This window comes from Monodelphis domestica, chromosome 8, assembly GCF_027887165.1.
Source record: "Monodelphis domestica isolate mMonDom1 chromosome 8, mMonDom1.pri, whole genome shotgun sequence".
NCBI lineage: Eukaryota > Metazoa > Chordata > Mammalia > Didelphimorphia > Didelphidae > Monodelphis > Monodelphis domestica.
The window spans coordinates 175170659-175191436 of NC_077234.1; the positions used below are offsets into that span (position 1 = coordinate 175170659).

Below are 20778 nucleotides of genomic sequence, written 5' to 3' on the forward strand. Positions count from 1 at the left end.
AATAGTACCTGCATAGCTTTGTACAGTGTCTGGCACATAGTAGATACTATATAAATACTTACTCCCTTCCCCTACCTTCTGCAAAAATCCTTTCTCCTCCACTCATCCCCCTTCATAAGAGTGTAAGTTCAATCACCCAATAGAATATAAGTTCTTTGAAAGCAGGGACTGTTTTTGTCAATGTATTTCTAGCTTAAATTTATTTCTATTATAAACTTATTTCTAGTTAAATGAATTTATTTTCTGCTGCAGTTTTCCTGAAGGCTATCATCTAAGAATATAAAATAGCAGAGCAATAAGTTTATGGGCAATAAATAAAACACATTTAAACGCAGAGTCTATGTTTGGGTTAAAATACTATTATTTTTTCACTTGCCTCTTCTGAGTTTTTCTTTTTCTCACTCCTCATACTCACCCATGATCCTCCACTAACTTACTATTTTGTTGCCTCACTGTGTTATGGGAATGACATTGTGCTGCTGGAGGCTAAGTTTGTGGCGAAACACAAATTATGGTGATTTAGCAAATCAGAAAGGTTTCGAGTATGAGTGTATGACCATCACTTGAGTTGCAGTCTGGAGAGGGGACTCCTTACAAATTAGCCCCAGGGGAATTAATTTTTCAGATTATAGCAACTTTTGAACTTAATAATAATAATAATAATTACGTGTAATTATAAAGTGTTCCAAGGTTAGCAAAGCACTTTACATATATCACCTCATCTAATCTTCATAACAACCTTGTGAGGTAGGTGCTATTGTAATTTCTATTCTACAGAGAAAGAAACAGAGCTTCAGAGAGACCTTTAGGGTTAGATTCAAACCCAGATCCCTCCTGCCTCCAAGTCTAACTTTCTGTTCTCTAGGCTGCTAATCATCTATTTCTTAAGTCATAGAGGTTGTAATGGAAGTCATTGAATAGCCTGAAAGCTCAAACCATGGATCCTTGAAATTGTTAAGTAACATCTACCTATAATTGACATTCACAGAATCATAGATTGAAAGCTGGAAGGGACAGCCCCCTCATTTTACGGAGAAAACTGGGGCAAAGTGAGGCTGAGAGACTTGCCCTGACACTTAGATAGTGAATGTATAAGGTAGGATTTGAACCCTTTTCTTCCTCACTCCAAGACCTGTGACCTAGTCTACTAGTCTATAACCAAGAAGAATAGTAAGAGTTGGGTTGTCCCATGCTCACTTACCACATTTCCCTTAAGAATCAGATAGTAAAGTAATTGGCTATTCCTTTAGAAGCATTAGGCTAAAAATTAGATCTCTAGAAATAAATTTTGTATTTATAAAAATTCCCAATATATAATGAGCAGTCTTCTGAACATTGCCTTTTCACATTTGTTTAGAATTAAGCCCATGTTTTCACATAAAAACATATCATAAATTGAGGGGGTTCCCAGGAGAGTCCCCAATATATTTAATGCATAAGGTACTTGTAACATAGCACTAATATCACTATTTCAATTACCTCCCTTCCCCCAAAACCATTTATAACACTTTCTGTGGGGAAAATGCATTCTGGGAATTATATTATGAGTTTCCAGGAGCATATGATAGCTATGAAATATTAGCATAAGGGAAAGTCCTTTTTGGGTCTAACTCTCCCCAGAGTTTCTGAATTGGAAAACACAGGAGAGACTCTGTCTATATAATCATTTACTCATATTCTTTTCCCTACCTCCCATACATATTGATCTTAATCTCAAGTATGCAGATAAATGTCATGGTTTAGTGCAGAGGACATGGGACTAGGAGTCAAGATGTCTGAACTTTCTAAACCTGGGTCTGCCGCCCTGTGACTTGGGGCAAGTCCTTTACGAAAATTGATGATGATGATGATGATGATGATGATGATGATGATGATGATGATGAATGACGTTAACAAGTTAACAGCTTCCAGCCCTGCCCCTACAACCGTCATGGAGGGGAAAAGTCATGGTGGGGAAGCTGACTGACTGCCACCAACAGTATAGGAGTCCTGTGAGTGACAGTGCCCCCACCCAGACCCCAGCTTCCAACCCAGCCCTCACAGCTCAGTCAAAGGGTTTGACAGCAGAAACGAAGAATTTTTCGGTAGACTTATTGAAAAAATTACATAAATGAAAAAAATTACTATCCGCTTTGCTTCTGTACCCCTAGGATTATGGGGCATTTCTGTCTGACTTGTAGCTGAGACCTTCCCTTCTTGTAGTTTCCCCCATCAGACTGTGAGCTCCATGAGAACATTAACTATCTGATTTTTCTATTTATATGCTCAAATGCCCAGCACTTAGCAGAATATCTTGCAGATAGCACTTAATAAATGCTTTATTAATTTATTCATTCCTAATAATTCTTTCGTGTAAGGCTTAAAGAGTTTCAAAGCCCTTTTGAGATATTTGATCTTCTCAATAGTCCCTTATGGTATGTAGCGCAAGTAGTATGATTTCTATTTTACAGATGAGGAAACAGAGTCAGAGAATTAAATGATTGGCTGAGTGCCATACAACGAGTAAGGAATGCCGATTCCAAATCCTACCACAATGAGAGGTTTGGGGTCTCAGTTTCCTCTCCTATTACATGAAGAAGTTGTACTAACATTCCCTTTACAGCTCACTTTTGAAAAATTCTATAAATCTGGGCAACAGAAGCAAAAGTGGGTGTGAGAGAAGGGCTTGTCTGAAGTCCATAGATAAAATGCCTCAGGTCTAAAGCAGACCTGGCTACTGAGAACTGGAGGAATGTGGCACAACCTCTAATTAAAATTGGCTGCCACAGAATTCAAGCAAAGGGAGAATGTGGGTGATTGTTTTAATTAGAAAGAGAAAATAGAAAGGTTCTATAGTACAGAAGCACAATGATGGGCTTTCAAATCAAAATGGTGCAGGACACCTACCAGGTATTCATTCATTCATTCATTGAAGGCACTCATGACGTGTACCTGCCACTTAGCCACATATTTGGTGCTTTGGAGAATGGAAACAGCAAACTAATTAACACTTCATTATTGCCATTTTCCCCATCATATTTGTTTAGAAAACTACTGAGAGCAAGACAGACTTGTTTTCCATAAGGGGGCTTTTTCCTCTCATGTGTTTTTATTTGAAATCAGCATGAATGCATTTAGCAACTGCAAAATTCTCCGGACGCTAAGTATACCCTTAAATTTATATATATGTAAAAGAACAATATTTTGGTAGTATAGAACTTAGTGCTGATTCTCAGTAATTCTACACAAATAGGCCTACCTGGCAGGGAGACTATTTCCTAAATGATCACCTCCTCTTTCCTACGGTTTGCCAGATAGATACACTCCCCTTATCTATAATATTTCTGAAATGTGTCATGGCTAGTAGGTTGGAAAGCCAAATGGTGGATAATGGTAAGCAAACAAATGAGGTTGCTTTTTGCATCATTTCTTTAATCACTTTAACCCTAGTTCTAACTGAAAGCATAAGGCCAGAGTAATTCAGCTACTTCTTTTGTCATTTGCCTGCCATAAATATGCACCAGTCTGCATTTGAAAAGCTGAAGGAGGCCGCAAGCTTGCTGGACATTTATCATGCTCTGTTCCCTGTTAACAAGCAAATACTTTAGTTGAATGGCCCATTAGCAATCATTGTCAAATGCAGAATGCAAGGTGCTTGGATGTGACCAGCCTGTAAATTAGAAGAGGGTATCCCTTGGCTTAGCAGAGTCTGGATAAATGAAAAAAATAAATAAATAAAGATATTTTGATATGGGGTGCACAAGGTTAAATTAGGCAAGTAGGTAAATGCATCAGCACTCAGTCTATTTGCTTGTGTGACATTTTGTAAAACCAAAAACAGGTCCCAGAAACAAAACCAAGAAGGAAAAAAAACTCCTTAAATTCTAGAAAACCTTGAAATTCTACAAAAGAACAAATACAATAGTCAGCGATGCAGCTGTTGAGATGAGATTTCTGATGTCAAAACTTCAATAGAATATTAAGGATCTAGTTAAGATCTTTTGCAAGTGCAGAAACTTAGAAAGCTGCCATGACCGTCATCGCCTCCAAGAATAAACCACTGAATTCCACTTTTGTCCAACACATCTGAAATTCCCTCATTCCCTCAAGATAGCACTTTGGCTGTGGTAACCGGCAGTGTTTTCTCAGTGTTTAAGAGCAGAGGCTCACTCCAAGTCAGGGTAAGATTCTTCCTAGCAGCACAAAATGACAGGCAATAAAGCAAATATTTCCTCTGGGGCTTGTTCCTATAGGATGTTAACTCTGCATGGTACCTACTGATAAGTTCAATGGCTTCTTTTTTTTTTTTTAATGACTAAGTTGGTAAGTGTGGAGGGCAAAAAAGAAAAGATCAATATCTTCCTAAGGCTGTTCAGGACAGGTGCAATAAAAGCTCTGTTGGGTCTTTGCTTACTTTCAAAGCTCCAGACCATTCAAATAGTTTCTTATGAAATCTTCCCAAAGTCAAGTACAGCCTAGCTTCCTGAGCTCCAAGATTGATTTTGACATCTCAGAAGTAAAATATCACCTGGATTAGCCCCCATCACTTTGGCATATTGGATTTACTTCTCATTTGAATTAAAACTGGATTTCCCCCTTTTCTTTCTGGTAGGGTGGGAAATGCAAAAATGGCAGAAGAATTCTCTTGCTGAGGGAGAGGGACAATGTGTAATGTTTATCTTTGCCTCTCCCATGCAGTGTGAGAGTGAGACCAGTCTGAAAGATGGATGAAATCAAAAGGTCTCTGTTTTCTTTTCAGATAACCCCAGCCCTACCTATCCCCTCTGGTCTCTGTTCCTTCCCAGCATGTCCCTGCCTGAAGCCCAAATAGATTAAGGAAACAAACTCAGAGTGCAGCTAATCCTACAGAATGGCTGTTGCTGTTAGGCCAGGAGTTAAAAAGGAAAATCTTCCAGAGCCTAACAACTGCAGTGATCTGAAGTTTTAATCAGCCCAAATCTCCCCCAAAAAGGGGGGAGGGGGGACAGAGAGGGGGGAAAAAAGGGAAAAAAGGGCAGTAAATGAAATCTACCTTTACCATATTATACACCACCAATGAGCAAGAACTGAGCAGCTTTTCTTCACTTCTTTAACCATCCCAGGCCACAAGTAGGCCTTTCATACTTTCTAATCCTAGTTTCCAAGTTCTGTGCAGTTCTCACATAATACCTAACAGCCTCGAGCAAGGACCTTAGTTTCTACACCCTTTTCAGAGACATGTCATTTTTAACATCAAGCTAATCTATATGTTGCCATGGCATCCCTCTTTATCTGCCTTTACATCTTATGAACTGCATGGATTTACCACATTATTTTTATCTGAAAGACAGAAAATGGTGGTTTTATTGCCATACAATCAGATTACTGCTGCTAGTTTCTCTATGCCTTTTTACCATACTTCAATCAAAAGGGATCAGTTTCTTTATACTCTGCCCTTGATTTACATTACATCTGTAAAGACCTAGTCTGGGTTGTAATCCCCTTATTAACTATGACCAGGGTTGATTTGCCTAAAAATAAAAGCAAATTGTGTCAGACCCTTTCACTTTGTTTTTGATTCGGAACTACAAAATGGATTACTAAAGAAATCTTCAGAGTTCACACGGCTGGTATAGTACTGAATTTAAAATGAGAATTAAACAAGTTAAACAGGGGAGCCGTGTCAACGGTTTACATTTTCCATCATGGGAGAAGGGCTGAATTGCTTATGTCTTTGTATTCTCTGGCTTTATAGAGACAATGAAGCCACAGGAGTTTTTCCAAGCTGTTCTAACGCTGTCCCATTTGCCATCCTTCCTTCTTTGCTTTTCATATATGCCATCTCTCTTTTAATTCTCTCCTCAAAAAAAAAAAACACCCCAAACCCCCTCTACCCTGAAAGAATTAAGTCCTGCCTAGAAGCTTATAGTTCTATGGTTTCTGCATATTTTAATCAAAATATTTTAAACAGTTGAACACTCCCATTTAAGTCTCCACAAGGCTCCACAAAGGGTGAGCTCATAAGCAAATCTATGTAGATGTATGATAAGTGACCTGAAAAACTGGTTCTTTATGTCAGCAGCAAAGGAAGGCAGAGATTAGCCACACATGAAGGCCATTTTAATCACGATTTTTCTCAGAAGACCACTCCCCCCCCCCCATTTGCAATGAAGAATTTTAAGAATAAAGTTTTCATTTAAAAAAAAAAACTTTAAGAAAAAGTTATTAGGGCCTATCACTTGTCCTCCCTTTCTTCACCACTCCCATTCCTGTGACTCATCACTGCAGTCATCCAGGGATTTCAAATGCTTTCTCATCAGGTAAATGCTCCGTGGAAAGGTAGCTCTAAGTTATGTGTCACTCGGAGGCTCCATGAGCTCACTAAACTCTATCAGCGGAGGGGTGAGGTGGGGGGTGGGGGGGGGAGATTTCCTCATTTCCTTGCGATGCCAATGACTCCACTACCCAAGTGCTTGGCCTTAGCAAAGTTTACAGATAAGAGGTTTTTTGATAATTACTAGAAAGAATATGCCAATTCTACCACACTTGGTCCTGCTCATGCAAGGCCAAAGGAAACCATTCCAAAATCGTGCCCTAGCTGGTCTCCGTGCCTCTTGCTAATCACCTGCGCTAATACTGTGTTAGGATAGGTGTCAGGAATACTTATGAGGGTTGGAGGCGCCATTGGAAGGTCTTTGCATTAGCATGGCAAGTGTCAACAGCTAGGCTTTGTAGAAGATTTAGAACCAAGCGCTTAACCAGTCAGTTTAACCTCTCGCTCCTATTTCTGAAGGCTGAAGTTGTCATGGCTTGAGGTTAAAAAGTGAGCTCCCCAGACACAGGATTCCCAAATAAATTCTCCCCTGAAAAGAAGGCGACCCAACGCGCGGTAAGATATCGCTTTAGCCAGTTCTTTGTGCTCCACTTGGCTCAGTTGTCCCGTGAAACGACCACTGTCCATTACCTACAGTTTATCATCCTGACAAGATTCGAGGAATGTGGATGTGAAAGCAAGGAACAATTCCCACCCCCGGTGCTTTGTCCTTTTTTTCACTCTATATTAAAACCGACAAGATTAACCCAAACGCAAACTGCGGAGCACAGTTCAAGGGGCTATTCAATGTGCAGTGAATGTGCATTTGTTTACTTACAAAAATAAGAATTTCGGATACAATAGTGGGGTGTGTGTGTGGAGGGGGGGCAGGCTGGCTTCTATATGCCCCTGAATAGACTGTTTAAACAAGACTCTCCATTGTAGTTGGAGTTTATCAATCTCTGACATGTTAGTATTTATTCAGAGGTAGACTCTAGCAGAGCCCATGTATTATAGGTTATCTGCCAATTATTCCACCACTCTTTGTTTTTCTGGAGTCAATCAATAGCAGGAATAGAGCAGGATGTAGAGAAAGATCCATGGAAGAAGAAAAATGCTTTGTTAACCTGACATGTGGTGTGCAGGGAATCACAACCTCAGACACAAGAAACACTTTTCCCCCATAACTGGCCTGCTCTAACGTTTGGCCAAAATCATCAATAAAGTCAATACAATTCATTCCGAAAGGTAATATGAAGGCAGTGTGGTGTCCTGCAAAGCCAACTTGTAGAATTGGATTGGGGTATACATTTTATTTGAATAAAAATCTTGCACTCGGGGTGTGGTGGTGGCGGTGGTGCTAGAAATCATCCTTGATTTAGGCATGTCAATGAAGTACTAGAAGCCAGGCTTCCATATTCATTCTTGAATTTCCCCCAAAGGAAGACTTAATAGCCTCAAATGCTACCATTTACCTAAGTTGACTATAAAAGGTAGCAATGCAATTTCTATAATTTTACAGGGTTGTTACTATGTTTCATTTTGCGACATTCCTTTTCATTAATTCCCGAATGTCCTGGGATTTGGGGGAGACAGGGTGATGAAAGTAGCTATGGAGACGGTGAATTTGCAAAGGATTTTCTGGACCCTGTGTTCAAACAGCTGCTGCATGCTCCCTATGCCAACCACCTGCTATAAAAGATGACCTCTAAACTAAACAAAACTGATTGTATTTATATATGTTCCAGAACAAATGCATGATGGCACACTTAATATTAACTTGAGACCTTCAATGTCTATGTTTTTGACTACTTCCCTATAATACTAGATTTGCCCGTTGAAACTTCACTGGAAATATTCAACTTCCAAAATAAACTGCCTGACACTTAGGGGCTGCAGTTATTACAATAAGGCTAAAAGGGGTCCTTTAACATCATTCTATTTGGAGCTTAATTCATAGGTGGCCAAAAGGGAAAAAAAAAATTCTAATTTCTCAAGTTAGCATTCCTCTATATTCTCTGTGAGGATGACCTTTTCCAAGGGAGAAATTATTCAGGATCCTCCAGGCAAACAATTGTGACACGAATTAGAAGGAAATTGTTCTCTTGAAAAGTGGAACAAGCACACCAACAGCAATATCGGTAAGGCCAGCCTCTTGAAAGCAGAGGCCTCCAAGTAGCCTATACATCAATGACCTCGGCAATAACAGAAAAAGTCTAATTTTAATAGTGTGCTTCTTCACAATGGTGATTACCTTTCCATGGATCACCCATTCCACACCAGTACACAGTTACGGAAATGAAAGAATATGTTTCTATAGTGTTCTTTGAAATTGGAAAAGTAATAAATATTATCATCTGCATCCTTTTTTTTTTTTTAAAGTGGGACCTTTCCATATCCAAAAACACAAGGACTGAAAAAGTGCTAATGCAAAAACTTAAGTCAGAGGAATGTAAATAGATTCTAATAAGGGTTAAATAAAAACCGTTTCCATCATGAAAGGAAAAATCAACACCTAAGAAGAGCCTATTAGTGAAAGTGAGAAGTAAGGGCAGCCTAACCAGGCAGGGTAGAGCCTGCTGAGAGCATTACATATTGGAAGAGTGACCTCTGTAGGAATAAACTGCTCACTGGCTCCAAAAGACATTCATTCCTCCAGTGCAGTTATGTACAGCTCTTCTCAGTCACTACAGGCCTACCAGTACACCCTGTGCCTTATACCTATTAAGGTTTTAAATAAACACTCAAGAATTTAACTGGCACACTGCATTTTGGAGGTGATAGGATTCCTATTCACTACTCTCTAAGTGTGTGTGTGTGAATGACCATATCTTTTAAAGAGAATGTCCAGCCAGGTAGAATAAGCTGAATCCTTATGCTAAACTTCTAAACGATGAACATCATGTTCAAAATATTTTCTAGGGGCCCTGAAGGTTTTTGAAAATTACTAAAATCAATTTTATACCTTTTGAATAGAGAATACTTAGGTAACGTTTTGGTGAACGCACCATCTTAATATTCTTGAACATGACTACAGAAATCTACAATAAATTTTCTTAAAAGATTAGAACATAAATTTTTTAGTTGGGAAATCTATTTCTAAATTAGTCTGACATGTCTAAATTCCTAAATCTAATCCAAACTTGCTTTAGACTTGGATTAGACTTCAGTGATCTGACTGGTACTCCATAGTTTTCTGATTCAAAAATGAGTCTACATCACCTTATCATTGGCTTCCCTCTACTTATTTTTATGCTGGGATTCTATAAAATAAAGTTTCACTGCAGCAGGAAGTGATCCCCATCCCTAGAATGGTTTAATATGCAATATGGAACTCATAGGTATATTTATATGTAAATACATTTACCTCAGTAGTTATGGCCTCTATTCTTGAAAATGTATAAGCCTCAATTTATTGTTACACCCCTCATCAAAACTAAAAGATCTTTCTTCCTACTAGCCCCGAAATAGAAGTGGCTGGGGTTCGAAGGTTAGGAGGGAGGTGGTGGTAAAGGAGGAAGACGTCATAAAAACACCCTCTCTCTAAACAAAACTTTGTTTAGTTTAGATTTAGTAAGTACAACCTAGATTGCGCTCTTATCGAAACATAACACATCTGAGCATTGCACCTTCTGACTAAGGAAACCGTCATCACAAAGGAATCCTTTCCAGAACATCTGATTTCCTTCTAGCTCAATATTCGAATATCCAGGGTGCAAACGTATGCAAACCTCCTTGCTTTGAGAAAGACTCTTTAAAGGAAGAGCCCGCTATTAGGAGTACAGATAGCTCTCTTCTACGGCTTATTAACGAAGAGAAGCACAAAGGGGCCCTAAGCGTATATGCAATTTAAAATTCGATTTCCCTGGAGAATGAGGGGTAGGGGTGAGGCTGGGAGGGAGAAAAAGTTCGCCGCCCCAGTTCTATATTGGGATTCGCAGTAGTAGCTGTTTGTAATCCCCTTGGTTAGTATTGCCCCCGGATGGCTGTCCAGATGAGGTAGTGCAGGGTTTCCTGTGAGATGTATATACTCTTAGAGATGGGGGGTGGGAATCAAATGGGGTTTTTGTTTGCTAAACCCTGAGGATTTCTTATCCTTCTCCTTCTCTCATCCCCACCATCCCTTCACACGCACACATAAATCCAGCTATTATGCTTCTTTATTTCAATGCCACCTTGCAACCAAATCAATTCCTATGGATAAAAGAAACCTTTCCTGCTGTTCCACAGCCTTACTCCCACTCCCCATCCCCATCCCCAGCTCCCACCTCTCCCTGGCATAACATTTGTGGTGGCCGGCGTTCTCCCCACCCCCCCACCCCCCCACCCCCCACTTAAAGAATTGTGGATCAGGTATAGATAATCTGACACCCTTCAGTGGAGTGAAAGATGAAACCGAAGGCTTTTAGCACCGGAGAACGCTTTCTTTGCTTTCCTTTGGGGGATGGGAGGAGGAAAGGGGGGGGGGGTGTCTGTCTTTTTTGTGGCCCAGAAGCTAGGGGATGCCGCTGCTCAAGCAGAGGGCTCTAAAACCAGAGGAGGGAGTCTCCTCTAATGAAAAGTGACTAGAGTAGGAAGGTTGGGGGCGGGGAGAAGAGAAAGGGTTAAGGCTCAGTGGCTACATTAATAAAAAGAAGACGTGATCCGAGACGGCGGATGCAGCGACTGCCGTGGCACCTTCCTTTGAGAGAAAGCACTTGAGAATACCGCACCAACCCCGGTGGATCTCAGTACCACTGGCGAGGGGAAAAGTGCGCTTTTAATCTCGAATTCCAGTTTTATGATGTTGACACCGATAGAAATACAGGAGCCAGCAAAAGGAGAGCGCAGGGGTGCGAGAGGATGGAAGGAGAAAAGGAAAAGGCTTATATAGGGGCGAATGAAACTTACTTGGAGTTCGAGGAATTCCAATATATCGGTTCTAAAACTATCGATCTGGAAATTGCAGTCCTGAATAAAACCATCAAAATTCCCCAACAGTACTTCCAAACGGAGTCCCTCCTCACAGCCATGCTCGAGCCGCTCCAAGTCCCTTTTCGCAAAGCCTTTCCCAACTCCTCGGGATTTCCGTACCTGAATAGGACCAAGTATAGCGCCCGTATCTCCAATTCTTTCGGTTTAAAAAAAATAATAATAAAAAAATAAAAACCTAATCAAAGAATAATGATCTGTGCACTTGGTGATTGCTGCAAGCCAATTTACTGAGTCATTTGAGTTACAGTAGACCTTCGAGCGCTCCTCCGAACGTATGATTCCAGAATCCAGCTACCCCCAAAGCAAAAACTCTTTTTTGAGTCCCCCCCCCCACCCCCCGCCGCCCGCCTGCTATCTCGGGGCTCCGGAATACAGCGCAAGATGCAACTCAAACGATAAACTCCCGTGGGGATCCAGTGTGCCCGGGCACATTCACGGCGTTTGATCTTTGAAGGTAAAAAAAGGAAAATTAAAAAAATAATAACAAAAGCCGAAGAGCGCGCGAGTGACCGGACCCACAAAAAAAATAGGTAAAACCTTCTGAAAGGCGTCTCGTCGTCTTCAATTTTCCGTCCCACCCACCCCCAGACAAGCTTGCACGGTGTAATCCCCAGAGAACCGGCCCGGGTAGTTGCAGGGCTCTTGAGAAAGGCAGCTTCGGTCTATAAATCCAGAGGGAGGATCAGCGCCCGAAGTCCATTAAAGCCACATTTGCAAGATTCCATTTCTCTCCCCGGGAGCGGGCTTCGCTGACTCTGCTGAAGAGGACGGAGAAAATAGGGGGGAGGTGGCGTGCGGGAGGACCTTCAAATCACATCAAAATCTCCCCGCGGTGCTTCCTCCTCAGGCTTGCGAGCACGACCTGCGGTGCCGTGGACCAGCAAACAGTGTCAGAGAAAAGAGAAAGAAAGAGGAAGAAAAGAGCTTTCCTTTGCTTTGGGGTGTGGGTTTTACTTGCTGCCCCTGCCGCCGCCGCCGCCGCCGCCGCCGCTGCTGCCGCCGCTGCCGCCGCTACTCCAGCCCCTGCTCTTGCTTGCCTGTTTTATGCATATATGTATGTATGTGTGTATGTGTGCGCGTGTGCCTGTGTGGCTTTGTGTTGTGCGCCTATATGCAAGAGAGGTAGTGCGAGCAGCAGCAGCCTCTTCCTCCACACTCCTTCAGGCTCTAAAGTAGCTACTGCTCGGAGTCTTCAGTGAAGGAAAGTAACCGCTTCCAGATCGCTGTCATAGCAATATAAACTCAGCCCATCCGCCCCTTCAAGCGAAGCTCATAGGGCTGCTCTCTGAGAGCTGGGTTCTGGTTGGGTGGCGCCCGCGTCCATCACACACCTCCAGCAGCCGACATTCGATCCCTGGGTGGGGCTTGCCGATGTCTGACAGGTAAATCCCCCACCCCCACCCCCACGCCCCCTAACACCGCATCCCCAGTCCTAGCGTTAATAAGCTGGACTACAATACTACCGATGGAAGCCAATGGGAAAGAAAGCATCCCCAGTGATATTTATATTCACGCAACAATCAGAGTTTCAATGCTTTCAACAATGTAGATACCCTGCATTTTTCTTCCGACTCTTATGTGATTCGGGAGAAATACAGAGAGGAGATGGAGCAGGAAAGGAGAAGAAAGAAAAGGAAAGGGTGAAGAAAGGAAACGAAGGGGAGAGAGAGGAGAAAGGGAGGGAGAGGAGAGGGGGGGAGAGAGAGACAGAGAGAGAGAGAGAGAGAGAGAGAGAGAGAGAGAGAGAGAGAGAGAGAGAGAGAGAGAGAGAGAGAGAGAGAGAGAGAGAGAGAGAGAGAGAGAGAGAGAGTGTCAATCTACTAAAATACTATAGCATTGAAAAGAATCGCACTGTAAAGAGATTATTATTACCCTTTCTCAATCTCTCGTGGTTCTGCTTCCCACAACCCAGGGTTTTTCTTATCCGTCCTAACCTCAAAATGAAACCATCCTAGAAGTCTGGCATGTTTTCTTTCCTGTAGAATTTTCTGTGTAACTTTTGTGTTTGTAGGCAATGTCAGAAAGTGAAATCTTAGGCAATTGAGAAAATAATTTATGACGAAGTGTTCTTCGTAAGTATCGTTTCCCCAAGGTACACGGAAATCTCCTAAATTCACCCAGGCACCTTTGCTCTTCTATTGTTACTTGACTCCGATATTTCCCACGGTGACTATTAATAATGGGTTTCAAAATTTATTTTGTTACAAAACAATTAGCTAGGAGCCTTCCTAAGTAAACAGAGCATGGAAATGCAGAGCAACTTCAAAAGGATGTGGCGCCTGAATATGTGGTAGATAATTAGGGGCTCTCAGCTTGGGTGTGAATTTCCTCGCTCTCCCTGGTCTGTCAGTGCCGCTTTCTCCCTTCCACACATTTCTGGAGGGCGTTTTTTCTCTCCCAACTCCTCACTTTTCTTGGGAAAACAACACAGTGTAACTTTTCCCGGCAAATGAAAACCTGTATTGGCGTTCTCCTAGATTAGCCTCTCTATGTGAGTGAGACTAACACTTTCCCAGAGGTGACCAGGAATTTAACCGAGAGGAAGTGAGAGATAAATAAGTACAGTCGAAATAGACTTATTAATAGAGATCGAAAGGATCCAGGTGAAGAGGTGACAGGAAATACTTCATGGCTTTTATTCCTAGTAAATGCGTTTGCAGGAAGCTGAATTTTGAAACACTATTGGGGTCCAGAACGCTCCCTCCCTCACTTTAGCTCATTTCCACGGAGCCACAGCGCCCACTTGCGGCCACTTCTCACTTTCTTGTAGTTCAGGGAGTAAGAGACTTGTCGGTCCACCTACCTACTAAGGGCTTGTAAACTTGGTGGAATCCAGTACCCGCAAAAAGTCGAAAGTATTTTAAAGCGAGTTTGCCAGTAAAACGCATATGGAAAGAATAAGACAATCAAAGTGAGTTTGGAATGATCCATTGATCTAATTTTTTAAAAGACTGAACAAAGATTATGCGCTAGAGGTCTATAAAAAGCTTTTTAAAGAGGGTAATGTTCTATGCACAGAACTGAGATATCCCAAAGACCTTTAACAACACAAATAAGAAGCTCCTTATTGCTTATTGGCTTTCCTATTTGTCACCTCACTCCATAGGGGAAAAGCAGTAGTAAAATCTTCAGTTTTGATACTTTGTAGATAAAAGATAATCTTTTTCTCCACCTCCTCCAATAAAACTCTTAATAGGAGATAAGCAAAACATTCCTTTCCCTTAAAAGTATCACTTTTCTTATAAGTGTACATTTTAATTCGGAGTTTAGAAAATGAAAACAAAAAGTAAAACAAAATTCTTTAAACACTGGCGATGATTCATTACTTTCAGTCTAATAGTGCTTCGTACCTCTCTCCTGATCGAAAAGAACTGAAATGTTTCCGTCCAATTTAAACTTTAAGGGGCTCAGACCTGGTGCAATGTTTGGTGTTAACAGCTAGATTTTGCGAGGTTATCTTATGTTAGAAAGGAGACAACTATATACTATCCAGGTTAGGTAAAGTTTAAAAAAATAACCTCTCAACGGCAATGGAAGAAGTTCTTGAATAGGTTTTAATGTGTTTTAGGAATTCACTTGAAATCTGATCTTTATAGTGAGCCCGATTTAACTTTTTAAGATTGACTGAATGCCATCACTCCCAATTATAGTGTAAATTTGTTTGTGAAAGTTATCAAGCACTGTTTGGTAAGAGTTTTAAGGTGTAACCTCATCTGTACATCTTCGTTTTACAGAGAAAAATGAGACCTTAATATATTATCTAAAACTGTTTGATTTCTAAAAATAAAAATTTTAGTAAATTGAATGTCAATATCCAACAGCAAATTATTCCACTACCTTGGTGAACTGTCTTCTAACATTCCTACTCTCACCTTTTAAAAATTTAAAGGATGGGCATTTTACAATACATTGTCTTTCTTTAGGAAGTTTCACATAGTGCCTAGTGCATAATTAAGTGCTCAAAAATACTTGATGACTGAATGGAAGGTTGTGAATTGCATAAATGGGATAAGTAATAATTCCTGAACTGCATTATAGCTAAGAAAAAACACCAATATGAATGCACAAAACTTGCCTTAACGTTGTTCCTAAAAAACAAGCATTTAAATCTTAATAGTACAACCCTGAGTGGCTTAATTTTTTACTCATATTTACAACTTTGAATATCATATCAGAAGTGCAGTATCCTTTTAAAAATATTTTAGGTATTTCCAGATTCTCTGATAGAAAATGGAAGTAGAAATAAAATATATAGATCAGAAAAGTAGCCTTGAAAGATGCAGTAAGATTTTTTTGTTTGTTTTGCTAGTTGGCTTTAGTCCAAAATCCAAAATTTAACTACTTGATTTATTTTCTATAATGCTTGCTTTTCCAGAACAAATTTCAAGTCGAGTTTAGAAAAGCAAAGGGAAAACCAGCTTGAGTCTTACTAAAGGAACAATTTCTGAAGAATCTAATTTATGCCAGGTTTGAGAATTTCAGAAAAATTGAAGCTCTTTGTTTATGTTTGGAAATGGATGATGGGGGATAGAAATGACAAGCAGATTTGGACCAGTGGAGAGTTTTTTGTGGTAAACATTGATAATGTCTACTTAAGAAATATAACCTTTTACCATACAATATTTAAAACAAATTTGGCTTTGTAAACCAGACCTGTGACTTAAGACGCCTACCAACAGGCAACACTTCTCTGAAAGTTGTCTAAAAAATACTACTTGAACACCACAAGATTGAAGTGTCTCGATCAAGGTTATATAAGCCAGTTATCAGAGGCAGGACTTAAGTCAATTCTTCCTGACTTCAAGCCTAGCTCTCTATTCATTCCACCAAGCTTCCATAACAAATTTTCAAATTCCACTTTACGAATTCCCTCTCCCCCACTCAGTTTACAAGTTCTTTTAAAAAGACTTTCATGGAACCCAAGTAGAATAATTTACATGTTTACTACACATACCACTGGATGTCATATTTTTGAATCTCGAAGCAAATTCATAATACAGCTCCAATTCCCTCCTAAACAAGGTTGCCTCTAATAAAAACTAGAAAATATTCTTTACCTTCAATAAGCTAAGTATTTAAAATATTTCAACAATTTCCCATAAGCTTAAAAAAATAAAAAAACTTACTTTCTATCTTAGGTTCAATACTTTGTATTGGTCCCAAAAGTGCTAAGGGATATAGGCAAATGGGGTTACGACAGGGTCTCAAATTGGTGTCCCAGGCCAATTTTGGATTCAGGACCTCCCATCTCTATTCTTGGTTCACAATAACCCAAGACAACCTGCTGCCCCTCTCCAAACTTTCATAGGATGTTTAACAGCCCCAATACATTTACTGGAGAGGCACTGTGGTAGAGTAGAAAGAGAACTAGAATTGGATTTAGATTTGATTGGGCTTCAGTATAATAATATCCTCCTGTGTGACCATAAGTGATCATTTTATTGATGTTTTATTTGAGGATGATTCTTCGAATACCATACAAATTTGTTAGAAATGTCAACATATTCTAATTTGTAGCACACATAATTCTCCTACTAGATTGTAAACTTCTTTGGGAGCAAGGAACCCATCTTATTCTAGGTTAATAACATGGCACAAAGTGCTGGACTTGCATCAGGACAGAGAGATTTGAATTGAGTCTCCCACACTTAATAACTAACTTGTAATTCACTTAAGCCTGAAAAAATAAGCATAATACTTTTTAGTCTGATGTGAGGCTCATATGAAATCTTCAAGTGCTATATAAATCTCATTACTCAATATTATTTAAATCAAAGTTTTGGCAAAACATCTTTAAAATGGATTAGAGATCCTGTGGTGAAAGCTTTTTAAATAAAAGTACCTACTATTCTGTTATTTCCCAAATTCAATTTTCCTATATTGAATTTTCTTAAAGCATTACATACCCTGTTTTAAAAAACCTTGTAGATAAAAATGTTTTATTATATTTAGTGCTTATTAGTGGTCATAAAGGTCATGTTTTCATATGAAATACTAATATCTGCTAGCTTTTTACTCCAGATGTGATAACTTGTCAGCTTTTCTGGTTTTAGTTTAACGTGGTCAAATGTTTAACAACGTTAAATTTGGCTTAATTTAACTCTTTGAGAGAAGTTGATAGTCTAGAAGTGTATTCTCAAGGAGGATCTACCAACCTTCTTCAAATGACAAAGTCTAGACCCAATAGAAAATAAAACTTTTAAAAAGCCAGGACTTTTTTTTTCAAGCCATCTTTTATGAATGCCAAACACAGTAAAACTTAATTATCAATGGTGTGAATTCCATGGCCAGAAAACTAAATGACCTTTCTATGTACAAAAGTTCTTCAAGTTCAATGACCAACAATGTCTTTATCTTAAGTTCTTTACCACTTCAGTCATTTGCAAGCACCAAAGTAAATTTAAAAACAAAAACAAAACTATTATAGGTACATGCTGGTTCCTCATTCTCTACTATAATTTACTTAATTTGAAGAAGCCAGGGCAATGTAAAATAACCATTACCTTTATATAGCAGCAGTATCTTATCTCATTCTAACTCTAATGGGCCATGATTTTAGAAATGAGCTACTTTATTTTATATGAGAATTTGTACTAGTAATAACTATTCCATGTGTTTAGATATAGTGTTACCTAGTAATAAAAAGGGCACAATGACAAATCAGTAAAGCTAGGGTTAAGGTATTTTACATAATATAATTATATCCACTCTAAATCTAATATAAAAACCGGTTGCTTAGAAGAGTAGGGTCATCTTCTTTCTTCTCATCCATTCCATATTGCACACTGTTTTTATTGATACAATAGCAATTGCTTAGATTATGTCAGTATTCGATGAGTCACTTAAACCATCCATATAAAAGATAAATATAACTGGACAAAACATCAAAACAATATTTAAACTGATATTTAAACACTTTTGCACAATTATTGTAAAGCTTCTTAAGAACTGTTTTGTAAAGTTGTGTAGTTAGCTCTCAATTATCCACATACCAGTGGTAGTATATGGATTAGCATTAATTATTTGATCCCAAATCTTTTACCATCTGTTCCCAAATGATCTGTCCCCACCCACCCCAATTATTTAGAAAAGTGTAGGCTTAGAACATTCATATTAAATATCTGAAACAAAACAATTAGGAATGCAAATCTGCTCTAAAAATCACATTGTATTATTACAAAGGCCAAGTAGAAGCATTTTTTTTGGATTACTACCTACAGTACCACAATGGGTAACTGAATAGGCAGTAAATGTCTTACATTTCTAAAATACATACAGAACTCATTACTATCTTATCCAAATGTATTTTAATTGCTTACAGAAATGGGAAAGGAAGAACTGAATTCACAGAAGAGGATACAATGAGGAGCAATCCCTATTCAATGAGAAAGCTACATTGGTACAACCAACTGTCAACTATTGGCTGGACATCCAATTTAAAAATTACTTAAGATTTGTTCTTTCACTATTGACAAGATCCATTAATATTCTGAAATGAACACTTTCAGATGGTGTTCACTACTAATATCAGCCAATTTATTTTACTGACAGCTCCAAACTCTTGGTTGTAAAAATAATACAAGAGTATGTACTTGTAGAATTTCATTGCCTATGTTAAATTACGTCCACTTTATATATGTTACCTGGTATGTTACAAGTTTTAGTACTGTAAAAAATACTGATATTGAGTATGTTAGAAAAACATTTATGTTGATGTGTCACATTCACTCATACTTATTAATGAGCTGTTTGGCTATGGTTAGAAGCAGCATACAGCTTACTCTACAAGAAACTAAAAACAACGAACTTCAATTCTAAGCAAGTCAGTGATTTTAAAACAGGAAAAAGACTCTTTCAGACATTAAAGAGTCTTCACACCAAACTAATTTGAAGGTTTTCTTTATACAACTGGTATTCTGCAAATTTCATATTAGGTCATTAGCAATGGCATTTACTATATTTAAGACATTTTCAAGTTAACAAAATAAAACAAAAAAGTTATGATCAAATCATTTTAGGATGCAGTGAAATTTTAAAAACAAATTCTGAATTTAAGAGACCAGATTCAATCATTATTGTACATTCTCAATTGTAAATAAACTGATATATTTGTACTTTTATAATATTTTTAACAAAAGCAATGGATACATGAATGTAAAGGAATTACTACATTGTTGCAGCACAAATAAGGATTTAGTATATATTACTTAACATTTATTATATTCTGTCCCTGCATCCTGGCAGAGAAGCAGTATTTTTTTTTTATTGAGCACATGAAATATTTTAAAACCTATAGTCTCAGATGGCAAGCAGATATAATACAAATAGACATTTTTCAATATGCAACTTACTGTGATTTGACCACATGACTTGTTGCAATAAGAAACAGGCTCAAAGAAGGGCATGAAAAGCCACCTATAATAGTGTAAGCCGAAGCCATCTATAGTGCCGTGAAAATACATTTGTAATTAAAAGCAAAATAGGGTTAAGTTAACAGTTCCCAAAACCGGAATACAGAACTTTACAGCAATAAATCTGCAAAAGGGTTATGTAGACATTTACACTACCAATAAACCTCCCCCCCAAAGCAAAAATGAAACAAAAAAAAACAAAACCCAAAGGAAGAAAGAAAAAAGGCAAGAGCAGCAGTAATGAAATATATATTCTGATCCTAATTTGCTTATCCTTTATTTAGTAAAACAAAATTATAACTATAAAGCCACTGGCATCACATTTACTTAGGAGCATGGCTCTTACAAAAATTCATGCCTATTTTTAATTATGTGCCCTATTTTAAAATTTGTTTTGAATACTTAAAACTGATCATATAATTTTTACTTTACTGCCACTACCTTACTATCTTCATCCACAAGCTAAGAACTGAAGTAAACATTCAAGGAAAAGAAATTGTAACTTTTAGTTACCTTGACATGTACATAAAGTTCCTATGAAATAATATCAGTATTTTCTCACTTTGACTCCATGTTTCTATAACTTGGGTAATCACTTTTTTGTACCCAAACCATTTTAACATATGATTTAATAAACAGTAGGTAAAGACATTAAAAAAAAAAACGGACAAGATGAGGGTATCAGAATTCCAGTTTTAAAGATATGATCACATGCATAAGGAATTTTAAAAATTCAAATATATACTTCTAAAAAACAAAAGCATACCACCAAAGCCCTGCCTTTTAATTTTAAGAATATTTTTTCCTTGGTTTTAAGAACAATCTGCAATATTACTTAAATCCTAATTGTTTCAGAGGCACAAACCTGAGGATTAAAATTTAAATGCCTATCTGGGTCCTGTAAACAATACAGTCAAACATTAATACTGAAGCTATAATCATTCTATCATTATAAAGTAGATATTTATGAAAATAGCCATTAAATATTAATTCACAAGCTTATTTTAAATTCTATATTAAAGGTATAAACTGGGAGAAAAATTAGTGATCTGAAGTGTTACTAAACTGTTGACTGACGAAAAGCATTTTTTTAGAACTTAAAAAAAAAATTACTTAAACATA

General features: G+C 38.4%; 1 protein-coding gene across 1 annotated transcript in view; it reads right to left on the reverse strand.

The window, feature by feature from the left end:
• Positions 1 to 12465, reverse strand: part of EFNB2 (ephrin B2) — a 54801-nt gene extending 42336 nt beyond the window's left edge. The window contains exon 1 of the mRNA XM_001365454.4: positions 11162 to 12465. Within this exon, the coding sequence (XP_001365491.1) occupies positions 11162 to 11283 (122 nt within the window). The 5' untranslated portion in view covers positions 11284 to 12465. The remainder of the gene's footprint in view (positions 1 to 11161) is intronic.
• Between the last annotated feature and the right edge of the window lie 8313 nt (positions 12466 to 20778).